The sequence below is a fragment of the Hypanus sabinus genome, chromosome 6 (assembly GCF_030144855.1).
Source record: "Hypanus sabinus isolate sHypSab1 chromosome 6, sHypSab1.hap1, whole genome shotgun sequence".
NCBI classification, from domain to species: Eukaryota; Metazoa; Chordata; class Chondrichthyes; order Myliobatiformes; family Dasyatidae; genus Hypanus; species Hypanus sabinus.
In genome coordinates, this window is record NC_082711.1 from 25,985,455 (window position 1) to 26,002,379 (window position 16,925).

General features: G+C 38.3%; 1 protein-coding gene across 2 annotated transcripts in view; it reads left to right on the forward strand.

The window, feature by feature from the left end:
• The window catches only part of rbm33a (RNA binding motif protein 33a), a 171,698-nt gene that overhangs the window by 40,323 nt on the left and 114,450 nt on the right, over positions 1–16,925 (forward strand). For both annotated transcript variants that reach the window (XM_059971859.1, XM_059971860.1), the window contains one exon: positions 12,161–12,503. In XM_059971859.1, the coding sequence (XP_059827842.1) occupies positions 12,161–12,503 (343 nt within the window). The remainder of the gene's footprint in view (positions 1–12,160; positions 12,504–16,925) is intronic.

Consider the following 16,925-nt stretch of genomic DNA (forward strand, 5'->3'; position numbering starts at 1 on the left):
GTATACCCATCTGGACCTGGTGCTTTCCCAGAATTCATAGAGGAAATAACCCCTTTAATTTCTGCATCCGTAATAGGAGTATCTAATATTGAAAGATCATCTGATGATAAATTTGGAAAATTCAATTTCCTAAGAAAATCACACGTGGTATTACAATCATGAGGGAATTCGGAATGATACAGGGAGGTATAAAAATCTTGAAATAATTTGTTTATCTCATTATGGTTAACTGTCAGATCCCCATTCTGCTGACGGATCTTAGTAATTTGACGTTTAACCAAAGCATTCCTCAATTGACTAGCTAACAGTTTACCCGATTTATCACTATGTATATAAAAATCAGATCTGGTTTTCATTAATTGATTTTCAATCGAAGATGTAAGTCATAAATTATGTTCTGTTTGAAGTTCAACCCTTTGTTTGTAAAGCTCCTTACTAGGAGTAATCGAATATTTCTTGTCAATCTCTTCAATTTTATCAACCAACAAAAGTTTCCTCCTTGATGCATTTTCTCAGACCAACAGAGCAGGAGATAATCTGTCCACGTATATATGCTTTAAAAGTGTCCCAAAGTGTTCCGCAAGAAATATCATCCGTAGAATTAGTTGAAAAGAAGAAATCAATCTGTTCCTGCATAAATTTAATAAAATCCAGATCTTGCAGTAAGGTAGAATCAAATCGCCATTGTCTAGCACTAGAAGCTGTATCCGTAAATTTAATAGAAAGTTTTAATGGAGCATGGTCAGAGATGGCTATAATATCATAATTACAGCCAATTACCGATGGAATAAAACAAGAGTCAATAAAAAAAAAACAATTCTCGAGTAGGAATGATAAACGTGAAAAAAATGAAAACTCTTTGTCCTTAGAATGCCGAAATCTCCAATTATCAAAAATTCCATTATCAGTCAAAAAAGAGTTAATACAAGTGGCCGACTTATTAGGTAAAGTCTGAGTAGATATAGATTGGTCCATCAAAGGATTTAAGCAACAATTAAAGTCACCACCCATTATTAACTTATATTCATTTAGATTAGGTAGAGAAGTAAATAAGGACTTAAAAAAATCAGGACAATCCACATTTGGAGCATAAACATTAACCATAGCAACCTTTCTGTTAAAAAGTAAGCCAGTAATTAACAAAAATCTACCATTCGGATCCGAAAAGATATCATGTTGGACAAATGCAATAGAGGAGTTAATAAAAATTGAAACTCCCTTTAGTTTGGCATTTGAATTCGAATGATACTGTTGACCCCACCAAAACCTAAAAAAGTGATAATTGTCCTCTTTCCTCACATGAGTTTCTTGTGCAAAAATAATATGAGCATTAAGTCTTTGGAATACTTTGAAAATCTTTTTTCGTTGAATTGGATGGTTTAAGCCATTAGTATTCCAAGAGACAAAATTAATGGTCTGAGCCATATTTCTGAAATCAACCCTTTGGTATATAAAGGGTTAACCAACTTATAAACTCATGCACCCGGAAGAGGAACAAAAATAAGGAGCGTACCCGGAAGTGACGACATCGCAGACATTTTTGTAGTTTAAAATCAGCCCAAATGAAAAAACTAAAAAAAACTGATAAAAGAAACATAAGAAATAGAAAAGGACCTCCCACCCCCCACCCAAGAGGAAAAAAACAAGACCACCCCAGCAAAGGATAGGCTGGGAAAAAGAAAAGATGAAACTAAATCTACCCCCATATCAGCAGAAGACAACTCCGTATATAAAGGATTAAAAAAAAGATCCACCCAAACTCTAAAGAAATAATAATCAGTATACAAAAACCAAACCACTTCATATAATTGGTAGTAAAAAAAACCAAAAAGAGTATAATCACTAGGAACTTATAAATCGGGTTAAAACCCAAACAAACTAAAAAAAAAATTAAACTATGATAAGAGATGCATTATAGGAAGAAGACGAGAGAAAATAAAATGGCGAAATCAAAAAAAAGCCAAAAATATTTTAGAGAAGAAACTGCCATCTTAGTAAAAGAAAATTCACCTTCGAAGGATTAATAATAATAACCAAAGATAAAGTACAGTGGTTGAAGTAAGTAAAATAAAAAGATTAGCATGTCAAGAAAAAAAAAACTTTAACTAGAGTATAAAATATAGAGTAAACCTACACCAATAGCCAGAAACAAAATCTGGTTTTGGAAATAAAAACCATCTTGCATGATCAAAATCACTCATTTATTTGGAATGAGTGGCCGTAGCAGTTGGGAAGTTCTCATCCAGAAAGCTTCTCGCTTCAGATGTAGAAAGGAAAACTCGCCTTGGTGCATTTGGAGGCGATATTCTGAACTTCGCTGGGTATAAGAGCGCAGGTTTTAGATTTTTCTCATAACATTCAGACATCAGAGGTTTAAAAAGAAACCTTACCTTCATTACTTCTGGACTAAAGTCTTCTACTAAATGAAAATTGTGATCTTGAAATTTGACCATCCCTACACGCCGAGCCACACGAATAAGTTGCTCGTTAACATGCACGTAGTGAAATCGGACGATTACAACCGGTGGTTTAGCTGAAGCACTTGGTGATCGACGCATAATTCTGTGAGCGCGATCGAGTAACGGAGGACTGTCTGGGAATACAGAAGGGAACGCATCCTTTAAAAGTTGAGCAAAGTACTTTGAGGGGTCCCCTTGTTCAATACCTTCCAGGAGACCAAGTATGTGTAGGTTCTGTCTTCTGGACCGATTCTCAAAGTCGACATTCTTGGCTTTAAGTGTTTCCATCTGTTTAATTGTCGAAAGTAAGTTCTGCTCCAATTTTTCAATTATCAAATCTCGCTTCCGAGTGTCTTCTTGCAGAGTTGTGATTAGAACTTGCTGCTGGTTAACTACTGAGTTCGTCTTATCCATATAATCTTGAAAAGCCTTTATATCTTGTTTAAAAATTTGTTGTTGTTCTTCAAATTTTTGATTTAAAACCTCCAATAACATTTCATAAGTCAATTCAGTGCACTTAGGATTAGTCGTCTTCTTCTTCCCGTTACTGTTAGGATCCTTCTCGTGTTCTCGCCCTCTAGATCTAAGAGCCATTTCTGTATTCCTTTCTTCAAAAATTCACAATAAACTCTTAAAGATAAGTCCAAAAAAGTAACAAGAATCTTTTGGTGTAGGTAAAAATAAGTTAAATAAGGGTGATCATAGGTTAAAAAAAGTAAAGTTTATGGAGTGAATCTGAAACAGTGCTCACTGCATGAGCGTCTCCTGCTGACCTGTATACTGATTGATTGTATCACGCCCTGGTACGGAAACACCAATGCCTTGAACAGAAAAGCCTACAGTAGTGTAGGCTACCAAGGCATTGGTGTTTCCGTACCAGGGCATGATGCAATTAATCAGTATACTCCCCACCATGCACCTATAGAAGTTTGTCAGAGTTTTAGATGACATGCCAAATTTTCACAAACTTCTAAGAATTTAGAGATGCTACCGTTCTTTCTTTGTAATGGACCCAGTACGGATCTTCTGAAATGATAATACTGAAGAATTTCACCACCTCTGATCCCTCGATGAAGATTGGCTCATGGATTTCCAGTTTCCTATTTCCTGTAGTCAATAATCAACTCTTGATTGAGAAGTTGTTGTTGAGGCACCATTCAGCCAGATTTTCAGTATCCCCCCCTATATGGCGATTTGTCATCACCTTTGATTTGGTCAACGGCAGAGGTATCATCAGCAAACTTAAATAGGGCGTTGGAGCTATGTTTTTCCTCAGTCATAAGTATTAAGCAAGTAGAGCAGGGGCTAAGCACACAACCATGTGGTGCGTGTGTGCTGATGGTAATTGTGGAGGAGATGTTCCCAATCCAATCTGATTTGGAGTCTGCATTTCAGGAAAATCAAGAAACTTGTTGCACAAATAGGTATTGAGGCCTAGATCTTGGAGGTTATTAGTGGATTGCTTTTTCATTTCCACCAACCACTTTTTCATGTTGTTACAGGAAAATAAACATTTAGATTGTTGGTTTACTGTTATCAAATGTACCAAGATGTACTGTAGTGAGAGGCTTGTCTTGCACACTCTACATATAGATCAAATCATTACACAGTATATTGAGTTAGAACAATAGACAATAGACAGTAGGTGCAGGAGTAGGCCATTTGGCCCTTCTAGCCAGCACCGCTATTCACTGTGATCATGGCTGATCATCCACAATCAGTACCCCATTCCTGCCCTCTCCCCATATCTCTTGACCCCGCTATCTATAAGAGCTCTATCTAAATCTCTCTTGAAAGCATCCACAGACTTGGCCTCCACTGCCTTCTGGGGCAGAGCATTCCACATATCCACCACTCTCTGGGTGAAAAAGTTTTTCCGCATCTCTGTTCTAAATGGCCTACCCCTTATTCTTAAACTGTGGCCTCTAGTTCAGGACTCTCCCATCAGCGGGAACATGCTTCCTGCCTCCAGCGTGTCCATCCCTTAATAATCTTATATGTTTCAATCAGATCCCCTCTCATCCTTCTCAATTCCAGTGTATACAAGCCCAGACGCTCCAACCTTTCAACATATGACAGTCCCGCCATTCCGGGAATTAACCTTGTGAACCTACGCTGCACTCCCTCAATAGCAAGAATGTCCTTCCTCAAACTTGGAGACCAAAACTGCACACAATACTCCAGGTGGGGTCTCACCAGGGCCCTGTACAGCTGCGGAAGGACCTCTTTATTCCTGTACTCAATTCCTCTTGTTATAAAGGCCAGCATGCTTGCTTTCATTGACTGATGTACAAGAACACCTAGATCTCGTTGTACTTCCCCTTTCCTAACTTGACTCCATTTAGATAGTAATCTGCCTTCCTGTTCTTGCCACCAAAGTGGATAACCTCACATTTATCCACATTAAGTGGCATCTGCCATACATTTGCCCACTCACCTAGCCTGTCCAAGTCACTCTGAATTCTCATAACATCTTCCTGACATTTCACATTACCACCCAGCTTTGTGTCATCGGCAAATTTGCTAATGTTACTTTTAATCCCTTCATCTAAATCATTAATGTATATTGTAAACAGCTGCGGTCCCAGCACCGAACCTTGCGGAACCCCACTGGTCACAGCCTGCCATTCCGAAAGGGACCCGTTTATCGCTACTTTGTTTCCGGTCAGCCAGCCAATTTTCAATCCATGTCAGTACTCTGCCCCCAGTACCATGTGCCCTAATTTTGCCCACTAATCTCCTATGTGGGACTTTATCAAAAGCTTTCTGAAAGTCCAGGTACACTATATCCACTGGCTCTCCCTTGTCCATTTTCATAGGTACATCCTCAAAAAACTCCAGAAGATTAGTCAAGCATGATTTTCCCTTCATAAATCCATGCTGACTCGGACTGATCCTTCTATTGCTATCCAAATGTGTCATAATTTCCTCTTTTATAACTGACTCTAGCATCTTTCCCACCACTGACGTCAGGCTAACCGGTCTATAATTCCCTGTTTTCTCTCTCCCTCCTTTCTTGAAAAGTGGGACAACATTAACCACCCTCCAATCCACAGGAACTGATCCTGAATCTATAGAACATTGGAAAACAATTACCAATGTGTTCACGATTTCTAGAGCCACCTCCTTAAGTACCCTGGGATGCAGACCGTCAGGTCCCGGGGACTTATCAGCCTTCAGACTCAACAGTCTAACCAACACCATTTCTTGCCTAATATAAATTTCCTTTATTTCATCCATTACCCTAGTTCCTTTGGCCACTATTACATCTGTGAGATTGTTTGTGTCTTCCCTATTGAAGACAGATCCAAAGTACCTGTTCAACTCATCTGCCATTTCCTTGTTCCCCATAATAAATTTGCCCATTTCTGTTTCCAATGGCCCAATTTTGGTCTTAACTTTTTTTTTGCTTTTCACAAACCTAAAGAAGCTTATACTATCCTTTATATTCTTGGCTAGTTTACCTTCATACCTCATTTTTTCTCCGCGTATTGCCTTTTTTTGTTAACTTCTGTTGCTCTTTAAAAGCTTCCCAGTCCTCCAGCTTCCCGCTCATCTTTGCTATGTTATACTTCTCTTTTATTTTTATACTGTCATTTACTTACCTCGTCAGCCATGGCTGCCCCTTACTCCCCTTAGGATCTTTCTTCCTCTTTGGAATGAACTGATCCTGCACCTTCTGCATTATTCCCAGAAATACCTGCCATTGTTGTTCCACTGTCTTCCCTGCTAGGGTATTGTTCCATTGAACTTTGGCCAGCTCCTCCCTCATAGCTCCATAGTTTCCTTTGTTCAACTGTAATACTGACACATCCGATTTTCCCTTCTCCTTCTCAAATTGTAGGTTAAAATATATCATATTATGGTCACTACCTCCTAATGGTTCCTTTACCTCGAGGTCCCTGATGAAATCTGGTTCATTGCACAACACTAAATCTAGAATTGCCTTCTCCCTGGTAGGCTCCAGTACCAGCTGTTCTAAGAATCCATCTCGGAGGCACTCCATAAACTCCCTTTCTTGGGGTCCAGTACCATCCTGATTCTCCCAGTCTACCTGTATGATAAACCAATAACAGTGCCGAAGGAAGTGCAAAAACTACTGAAAAATGCAGTGTGGTTAAGTGAAGTACAAGATCATAATGAGGTAGATGTAAGGTCAAAAGCCCATCTTGTCATACAAACGGTCTGTACCAGAGTCTGTTAACAGTGAGGTGAAAGCTGTCCTTGATGTACAAGCAATTTGGCTTGATGGTATACGCTTTCAGGCTTTTCTATCTTGAGGCTTGATGGGAGAAGAGAGAAAACAAAATGTCTGGGGTACGATCTTTGATTAGATTGTGGAGGAGAGGCTAGTTCTGTGATCTACAGTTTCTTGTGGTCACATGCAGAGCAGTTGCCATACCAAACTGTTATGCATCCAGCTAGAATACTACTTATGGAGCTTAATTAAAAAATTGATGAGGTTTGATCGGACCATGCCGAATTTTTTTAGCCTAATGAGAAAGTACAGGTTTTGGTGAGCTTGTCTGTGACATCAACGTGGAATGAAAAAGACAAAAATAGACTATTTTAGTTCTTTTCCAACCACTCAGAAATGCCAAAAATCCTTTAAGGCAAAGGCAGGGGTTCACATATTCTTCCAATCTAGTGCATGGTATGCAATGTTCCCGATCTGTGTCTTATATCTTATAAGACGAATGTTTTATGATCATATTTTCACTCTGTAAGATTACAAAACACCTGTCTGGTTTGCAGTGACAATCTTGAGTTTTTCGGTTTGCTGTTGATTTAATTCTCCAATTCACCAACCTAACTCCCATTGGGTCCTCTGCACTTTGCTAACGAGGTCCAATTCAAGCTTCAGTACAGCACCTCAATTTCCCTTTTGGGAATATTGCAACCTTCAAATTTAACATTTTCTATCTAGTGTTAATTCAGTTAAATGGGAATCCTGGCCCTATCCATTACTTCCCTGAAATTTAAAACTAATCTTATCTTCTTGTTCTAGTTCTCATGAAAGGTCTTTGATCTGAAGCATTAATTCTGTATTCTGTTAGTTCAGACCTGCTGAGTGTTTTGGATTTCCAAAGTCTGCAGTTAAAAAAAAATGTAAAATCTGGTATCCTGGGCCAGTTTGGTTTATTTGTGACCCCAGATCTGCAGGTGTGGATTGCCTCTGAAATGACCTAGCAGTTATTCCAAATTCACTGACCTGTTTCACAGGTCTGCTTTAACCACTTAGCAAAATTTCATATAACCATTTTGATGCATCTGACTAACAGTTTGGCTGTTCAAAAATGCTAAAATCTTTTGGTTTTTCATTTGTTCTGTATTGAATAAGGAGGCATATTGAATGCGAGCTAGTACCCATGCCAGATCTTGTAGATCAGTAATTCCATCTCCTGATTGAGATTGTAGGTTGCTCGACACACGGAAGATAGAAGCATTATTAAACAAGATATCACACTCATAATTTTTGGGGAATGAGGATTTGTTTTGTCAAATCTGTCTATAATCCTTCTAACTTGCAACCTCAGTAATTAAATAATTACTTTGCAAATAATCATTATTATCGAGCATTTTAATGCTTTTCTCGTGACAAAATGTGGTTTCTCAACCATTTATATGATTGGTGTAAATTTAATGTTTTATACTCTGAGCTGTAATATTATCTGGCATTTTCTGAGGCTAGAAGGAGACTGATATGATAGTCTTGAAAATGAGAAGAGTTTAATTCATCACTTAGAACCATAGAACATTACAGCACAGAAACAGGCATTTTGGCCCTTCTTGGCTGTGCCAAACCATTTTTCTGCCTCGTCCCACTGACCTGCACCTGGACCAGATCCCTCCATACACCTCTCATCCATGTACCTGTCCAAGTTTTTCTTAAATGTTAAAAGTGAGCCCGCATTTACCACTTCATCTGGCAGCTCATTCTACACTCCCACCACTCTGTGTGAAGAAGCCCCCCTAATGTTCTCTTTAAACTTTTCCCCTTCACCCTTAACCCATGTCCTCTGTTTTTTTTTTCTCTTCTAGCCTCAGTGGAAAAAGCCTGCTATCTGTACCCATCATAATTTTATATACCTGTATCAAATCTCCCCTCATTCTTCTACACTCCAGGGAATAAAGTCCTAACCTATTCAACCTTTCTCTGTAACTCAGTTTCTCAAGTCCCGGCAACATCTTTGTAAACCTTCTTTGCACTCTTTCAACCTTATTAATATCCTTATTAATGCAATTCGGTGACCATTTTGTTTGAGGAGATTTTATATGTCACCAAAGATGATAGCGAACTTCTACAGGTGTACCGTGAAAAGCATTCTGAATGGTTGCATCTCCATCGGGTATGGAGGTGCCAATGTGTAGGATAGTAAAAAGTTGCAGCGGGCTGTAGAATCAGCAAACGCCATCATTGGAACTAGCCTGTCAAAAACCAATGTCTCGAGAAGGTGGCATCCATCGTGGACCCTCCCCATGCAGGTGAGGAGAAATCACCATCAGAGAGGAGACATAGGAGCCTGAAGATGTACTCATGAACCCCTGAACAGTATTTTGCTCTCTTTTTGCACTATTTATGTAGTTTTTAATATATTCTTATTGTAACTTACAGTATATTTTATGTATTGCACTGTACTGCTGCCACAAAATTTTATTGTTTCTTCCCAGCGTTCATTATTTGTGCATAAAGTTTTCCTAAGACATTTTTGAAACTTCTTGGGAACCTGAAAGAAGACTGAACGCACCAAATTTCAAGCAACACACACAAAATGCTGGTGGAACACAGCAGGCCAGGCAGCATCTATAGGAAGAAGCACTGTCGACGTTTTGGGATGAGACCCTTCCACCAGCATTTTGTGTGTAGTGCTTGAATTAACAGCATCTGCAGATTTCCTCGTATAAGCACCCCAAATTTCAATACTGTTTGGAAATAAATTAATTATTTCAACCCTCAATAACTGCAACTTTACTTTTAAGTTATGCTGGCTGCTTAATTAATCTCAGTTCATAAAGGTTGAGTTTCAGTTTCCTTATTGTAAATTTCCACTTACCCATCCTTAGCATTGACTGGGTTGGGGAAAGGTTTGGAGGGGGGGGAGGGGGTGGAAGGGCAAGTGTGTAATTGGATGCTCACGTGCCTGAAATGTGTGAATTTCTCTGAGTGTTCATATATAGAACTGTGCAACAGTCTTAGGCTTTTCTGAAAAGCGAAGATGCTTTCAAAAATAATGAAATGAAAAGTTTCTATGAATAAAAAAAATATAAAAACCAGTAAACAGTGTAAAGCTAAATCATATCAATATTTTTTGTGACCAGTCTTTGCTTTTAAAACTGCATCAGTTCTCTTAGGTACACTGTTATGCAGTTTTATAAGAAAATCAGCTGGGAGGTTGTTCCAAGCAACTTGGGAGAACTTGCCACAGTTCTCCTGTAGACTTTGGCTGTCTTACTTGCTTCCATCTCTCCAGGTAATCCCCTACAGCCTTTACGTTGAGATCAGGGCTTTGTGGAGGCCATACCATCTGTTGTGGAACTTCCTGTTCTTTATTACCTTGGCCACAAGTTTGGGGGTCATTGTCCTCCTGCAGAATGAAGTTGAAACCTATCAGCTGCCTCCCGAATGGTATTGCATGATGGATGAGAATCTGATTGTATTTCTCAGCATTGAGGATTGCATTAATTCTGACCAGATCACCAACTCCATTTGCAGAAAAGCAGCCCCAGAACTGGAGGGAACCTCTCCGTGCTTTACTGTTGGCTGTAGACCTTCATCCATGGAGTGCTGTTATACAAACTGTCTCCTGTTTGAGCCAAAAATTGCAAATTTTGATCCATCAGTTCAGAGCATTTGCTGCCATTGTTCATTACCCCAATACTTGTGTTTTTGTGGGTAAGTAAGTTTCCTGGCTTTCTTTACACTTTAGAGGAATGGCTTTCTGGCAGCATTTCTTCCATAAAGACCACTTCTGACAAGACTTTTCTGGACTGTAGAGGGGTACTTGGGCTCTTATGATTTCTGCCAGCTCAGAGCTGATAGCAGTGATATTCTTCTTGTGATTTAGAGGGACATCATTTGACATGTATCTTGTCTGCAGTACTCAATTTCGTGGCCAAACATTGTGCTTCTGGTTCTTAACCTTTCTGGTTTGTTTGTGTTGCTTCAGAAGAGCTTGAAGAACACATCTTGAAACTCCTTTGTTGTGAAATTTATGCTTGGGAGAGACCTTGCTGATGCAGAATGACCACCTTGTCTCACTTCTTGCAATGATCCAAGAATTGATTATTTAAAGGTTAAACTCGCGCCTGGTTCTCCCTCACCTTTTAATTTGGTTGTCCTTTGCCCAGCTTTATTCCTTCTACACCCAGTTTTGTTTCAGTTAATCATTTTAGTTCATTCAACTCATGTCATTGATCATTAGCAACCTGTTTTTTAATCTTTGTTTAATTATACACTGAGCTATACAAGTACTAAGTAATCAAGTTTTTATTTGAAAAGTCTTCTGTTAAAGTAATAAGTTACTTTATTTAACAAAATACAATTATTTTACTGTAACATTTAAGTTTTGGAAAATGAGTGGTAATCTAAAATTTCTTTTCTACTGATACACTAATGCAGAAGACAAAAAAAATCTAAAACAAAAATTATATTTAAAAAAATCTAGGGTCCAGAAGACATTAATTATAAATTAAGTTATAAATCCCAGTGCTAATGTCCAAATTGATAGATGATGACTTTGAAACACCTGAGATACACAGGTGGGAAATAGGTACTTTTTTAGAGTTGAATTCAAAATTTGACTTAAAAATATAATAGGTAAACAGTGTTCTTCAGGTCTCTGTGGTGGTGAGCCCTGTATTTCCTAAAGGATATGTTTGCAATATGTGAAATTTTACATTCGGTATGGCATATTTATATCCGCATCATCAGTTATAGGAGTATAAATTATTAAAATGCTTTTGTATTACAGAAGTTATTAAGTAAGTGATGGAAATGGTGACAGTCATGATATTTTTAGAAATCAAAATATCTCTACATACTTCTATTTGCTGAACTCTGTTTAATATGACTATACATAAGAACAAAAAGCTAACTTCCTTGAAGGGAACCAGCATCTAAGAAGAAAGGTGCATTGATTGCTCTCATCAAAGCTGTTAAATTCAAACCTCTTAAGAATTTGTTTCCAGTATTTTTTATTTTTACTCTAAATTTTTGGAACCCACAATATTTGGTGATTGCATTGTGAAGTATCTGTTTCATTCTTAATCCAAAGATTAAAATTACATAAGAATTTAATCCATATTCATAGTTCATTGTGATTAAATCACTTAAGTGTACTATTTAAGGGGTTTATTTTGAATCTTTTGAGGGTTTTTTAGTTTATACAATGATAACAGGCTTTTCACTGAAAGGAACATTATGGACCATTAACATCAGTATTGTGATTAAGAAGGAAATTTTTGCTGATTTTGTTGTAACCTACAGTTTTAATGTATGATATTTGCCTATTGGCTTGACCATGTTTGGAATTAGCATTTCCTTCGCATAGTTTTCTTGGTAATTTTACAATTAATACTTTAACTATTTTAATTAAAGTTATTCCTGATACATTTATCATTTTTAATTGTAATCCTAGAGACTGTGCTTTTAGAAAACTGGATTTTTACATTTTAAAACATACTGTGCCTTATTTTTCCAGTTATCAAGGTGTATCGGTCGACATCAATGCTTCAACATCTTATACGGGTACATCCTTAGAATTGTCAAAGAGTATTGGTGACAAATCTGCTGAAGAGATATTGCATTATGCAGATCAAGATGCAGATGATGAAAATGCAGTCCTGGAAGCTGTAGACGATGCTCAAGAAGGGATGGCAGACTATACTCAGGAAGAATATGGTGAAGATTTACAGTATGAAAGCAACAACACTCACCTAGGAGACGACCAAATGGATTACCCAGTAGAACAGGGCGAAGAAGAGATGTACAATGATGAAGTGTTAGACCTTGAAATCAATGACCCTCTAGATGATGAATTTCAAGTAAGTCCTTTTCTGTTGTATCATTTCAGATAACACTTCATCACCAGAATCCAGGCTGATTTTAAAACTATTTCTGTCCCAAGAGAGGTGTGAAAATTAGACCTATTATCACTTGCTGTCAGTTTCTTTATCTCCTGTCTGACAAAGTTTATGTTGACAGCTTGTTTGGAGGTAGGCAATACCCTTCTGACAGGCTTAGAGACTGCTTGGCATTATGACCTTGAGGGTTGTATCTTTGTGAAAAACCCTGCATTGTCTGATGCAGATACACGGCAATTGTCAAGCACAGTTAAGGTGAAAAGCTTTTTTTATCAGCAGATTGGATGGGATCTGATTGAGCTCTGTAAAGGTGCATAGATTACTGACCTCTTTAGAATGTTAATTTTCTAGAAATGATTGATGTTCTTTGCATCCTTTCTTTCAACACATAGCAGCTTTAAGCTGAATAAAGAGATTAACTCTCAGCTCTTGAGATGATCTCTAGTGTGGAAGCATTTATCATCATTAAATAGGTAAAATCACATGTCAAGTGTGTTTTTGAAAAGGAAGAAATGCTGGTCAAAATAATGAGTCTATCATGACATGTTTTTTGAGAGGTAATTTATTGAATCTTGTATTTGAACAGTAAATTTAAATTCATTTTTTGTATTTTCCCTTTGCAACTCTGTACACAAAAGTCACTTCAAAGTTTTTTGATTTTATTCAGATCACTTCTTTTGGAGGGGTGGATATTATTACTAAATTAAACATTAATATTCACAGAATTATAGCTTTATTTTTAAACAATTTTGTCTCCATCCAAAAATCTTGTTCTTATTTTCTTTCAACTAATATACACAGTTTACACTTATCTCTAAACAATGTTGAAATTTTTTTTCTCTGGGAAGAGACCTTTTATCAGTATAGCAAATACCCTTTTCAGAGAATCATTTAAAGCTGGCAAATTTGCAATATTAGGATCTGTGAAAATGCCTTCAAAATGATAGGAGCTTCTACACTGTTCCCATTATAACCATTGGTGAATCCTGACACGAATGGCTGATGGTGAAAGAAGTATCTTGCTTGTGTTTTACAGAACATCTTTCTGAAGCTGCTGTGTTATTTATTGGGCTGTGTTAACATAACTTCTCCCTACATTGGATGTATACTAATATATGAATATTAGGTAATGTGGTTATGCAACATATTTAACCCGTCCTTGATGACAAGTAATAAAGAGGTGACTTCCTGCACATTTCAGAATGATATGACTGCCACCTTTGGTTTGTGATTTTGTTGATAATGCAGGCCATTTGCAAGGTTCTCCGTGGTGGACTGGTCCAGAAAGTTACAGCACGTGAGATTTAAGGCAAGCTGGCTAATTAAATCTAAAATTGGCCTGGCGATGGGAGGCAGTGGTCAAAGCTCCAATCATTTTCACAAGCATTTTCACAGATCCTAATAAAGTGAATTGCAGTCTGTAATCAGTGGTGAACTGCAGGGATTGGTGATTTGCTATTTTTGATTATATAGTAACGACTGGGAGGCACGTCATAGAGTCGTACATGAAGGGTTGAAATGTGTTTATTGGGAGAATTAAGGGCAAGTGAGATGAATTTAGAGTATGAATGAGTACAGTCGGCCCTCCTTATCCGCGAGGGATTGGTTCTGGGACCTCTCGCGGAAACCAAAAAATGTGGATGCTCAAGTCCCTTATTCAGCCTGTCTCAATGGGGTGGACCTTAGGACCCAGCAGAATCCCAGATCTTTTTTAACCTGTCTCGGTGTGGTGGACATTAGGACCTGGCAGTAGAGCTCTGAATCTGCAGTGTTTCTGTTCACGAAAATAATCATGGTCACGATTGAAAATAAAGTGGAAATAATAAAGCGATCGGAAAGAGATGAATTACTATCGGTCATTGGAAAAGTGTTAGGCTATGTTGGTCAACGATGGGAACAATCTTAAAGGATAAAGTAAGAAAGGCCCTGCCCCGATGAAAGTTACATTTATTACTAAGCAATGCAGTAGTTTAATTATTGGGGTTTGGGGTTTTTGATCCTCCACATCAACCCGGCACAGTGGAGAGCGCGCTCGGGAGCGATTTGTCACTGTATTGAACTTGGGAACTTCCGTTCCCGAGCCCGGCACTGAAACATACATTCTTAAGCTTTTTATATGCATAGAAAGGTAAAGTAAAAACGATATACTAAGACAAGTGTTTGACTAACTGACGCTAAATAGTACCGGATGTACCTGTTGCGACTTACTTAGTAAGAGAACTTCCGATTTTTTTCGATCCCGATCCACGATAACCCATGCACGTCCTCCCGTATACTTTAAATCATCTCTAGATTACTTATAATATCTAATACAATGTAAATGCTATGTAAAATAGTTGTTATACTGCATTGTTTAGGGAATAATGACAAGATAAAAAGTCTGTACGTGCTCGAACAACAAGTGCTGGAAGAGCACTTCTGGGTTTTCTTGATTCGCGGTTGGTTGAATTCACGGATGCCGAACTCGTGGATAAGGAGGGCCGACTGTATGAGTATGAGGAATACAATGTTGTGGCCATTGCAGAGATGTGGTTGAAAGAAGGTCAGGACTGGCTGCTTAATACTCCACAATTTCCTTAGTTTGGAAGACATGGAGGGAGCTGAAAGAAAGTGAGGCATTGTACCTCTAAACAAGGACAGTATCATGGCTGCACTGAGAAGAGGCACAATGGAGGACTCGCCCACTGAGTTTATAATCGGTAGAGCTCAAAAAATAAGAAAGGTGCAATCGTTTTGATGGGATAATACTTTGGTCTCTAAAATAGTCACCTTTCTGCACTCTTCTATGTCCTCTGATCACTCTCTGAGTGCAATTTCCCCTCTCAACTAAAACTTGTCTCCTCTAGCTTTAGACTAGCTTATCCTTGGAAAATGACTAACCATTTATCCTGTCGGTAGCCCTCACAATTTTATAAATCTTTATCATGTCACCCCTCAGCCTTCTGTGCTCCAGTGGGAACAGACACAGCCTATCCAATCTCTACTTGTAACTAAAACCTTCTATTACAGGCAACTTTCTGGTGATTCCCTTCTGCACTCTTTCCAGCATTTCCATGTTCTTTCTATATTGTGGCCAGAACTGTACACTGTATTTCAAATGTGGCTAAATTCTTGTACAACTGCAACATGTTGCCCTAAGGCAATACCCCTACCTATGAAAGCAAGCAAGCTTAAGCACCTTCTTTACTATGCTATCCATCTGTTCACAGTTTTCAGGAAGCTAAAACTTGCATCTCAGGTGCCCTCTCTACATCAGTGTACTGCTGTTTACTATGTATGTCTGACCAATATTATTTGGCCGCTAATACTTTACCTCACACTTGCCTGGATTAAATTCCATTTGCCACCAGTCTGCCCATCTTTCCAGATGATACTTGGGGAACCATCCTTACAATCTTTGAGTCCTGAGCAGATGTATTTTATCATACTCGCCCAAGCTATTTTATAAAAAAAATACAGCACCAATATCTTTGCTAGATCATTGTCAGAAAAACTACCTTAACCACAACACTCCACCTATCACCATACCAGTATGAGTAGTCAGTTTGTGGATGATACAAATTGGTGGTGGTGTGGGTAACAAGAAAGGTTATTTAAGAGTACAGTAAGATGTAGATCACATGGAAAGTTTTTTTGGAGTGTTGGCAGATGCAATTTAATCCTGGCAAGCGCAAGGGTTGTAATTTGGGATTTCAAGTGGTGGTAAGACTAATATAGTAAACGGTAAGGTATAAAGAAATGTTGATGAACTATGTGACTTTAGGCTCAAGCCTGTTGTTCCCTAAAAGTAGCTACACTACTTTTAAGAGCTACCAGCTCTTCATGGATGTTGGACTGAATCTTATGTTACAACTTTACAAAATGCTTGTTCAATCACGCTTGGAGTAATGTGTGTGAATTTTGGTTGTTGTACTATACAAAGAACATGGTTGTGTTGGGGAGTATGCAGAGGAGATTCACCAGGATGGTGCCTTATTGGAGGACTTTTGTTTTGGGGAAAGATTGGGTAGGTAGGAGCAAAGGAAACTGAGAAGTGGTCTGATCGAGGTGTATTAAATAGCCGGAAGTGTAAATAGTGTGGGTATTAAGAAACTTTTGCTTATGGTAGCAATGTCTTAGAAGTTAATGATTTGGATGAAGGAATTTGATGGCTTTGTGGCCAAGTTTACGGACGGTACGAAGATAGGTGGATGGGCAGGCAATGCTGAGGAGAAAGGGTGTTTCCTGAAGGACTTAGAAAGATTGGGAGAACGGGCAAGGAAGTGGCAGATGGAATGCAGTGTAAGGAAGAACATGCTTATCCATTTTGGCAGAAGGGATAACGGTGTGGACTGTTTTTTAAATTGAGGAGAAAAATTTTTAAAAATCAGACGTGTAAAGGGA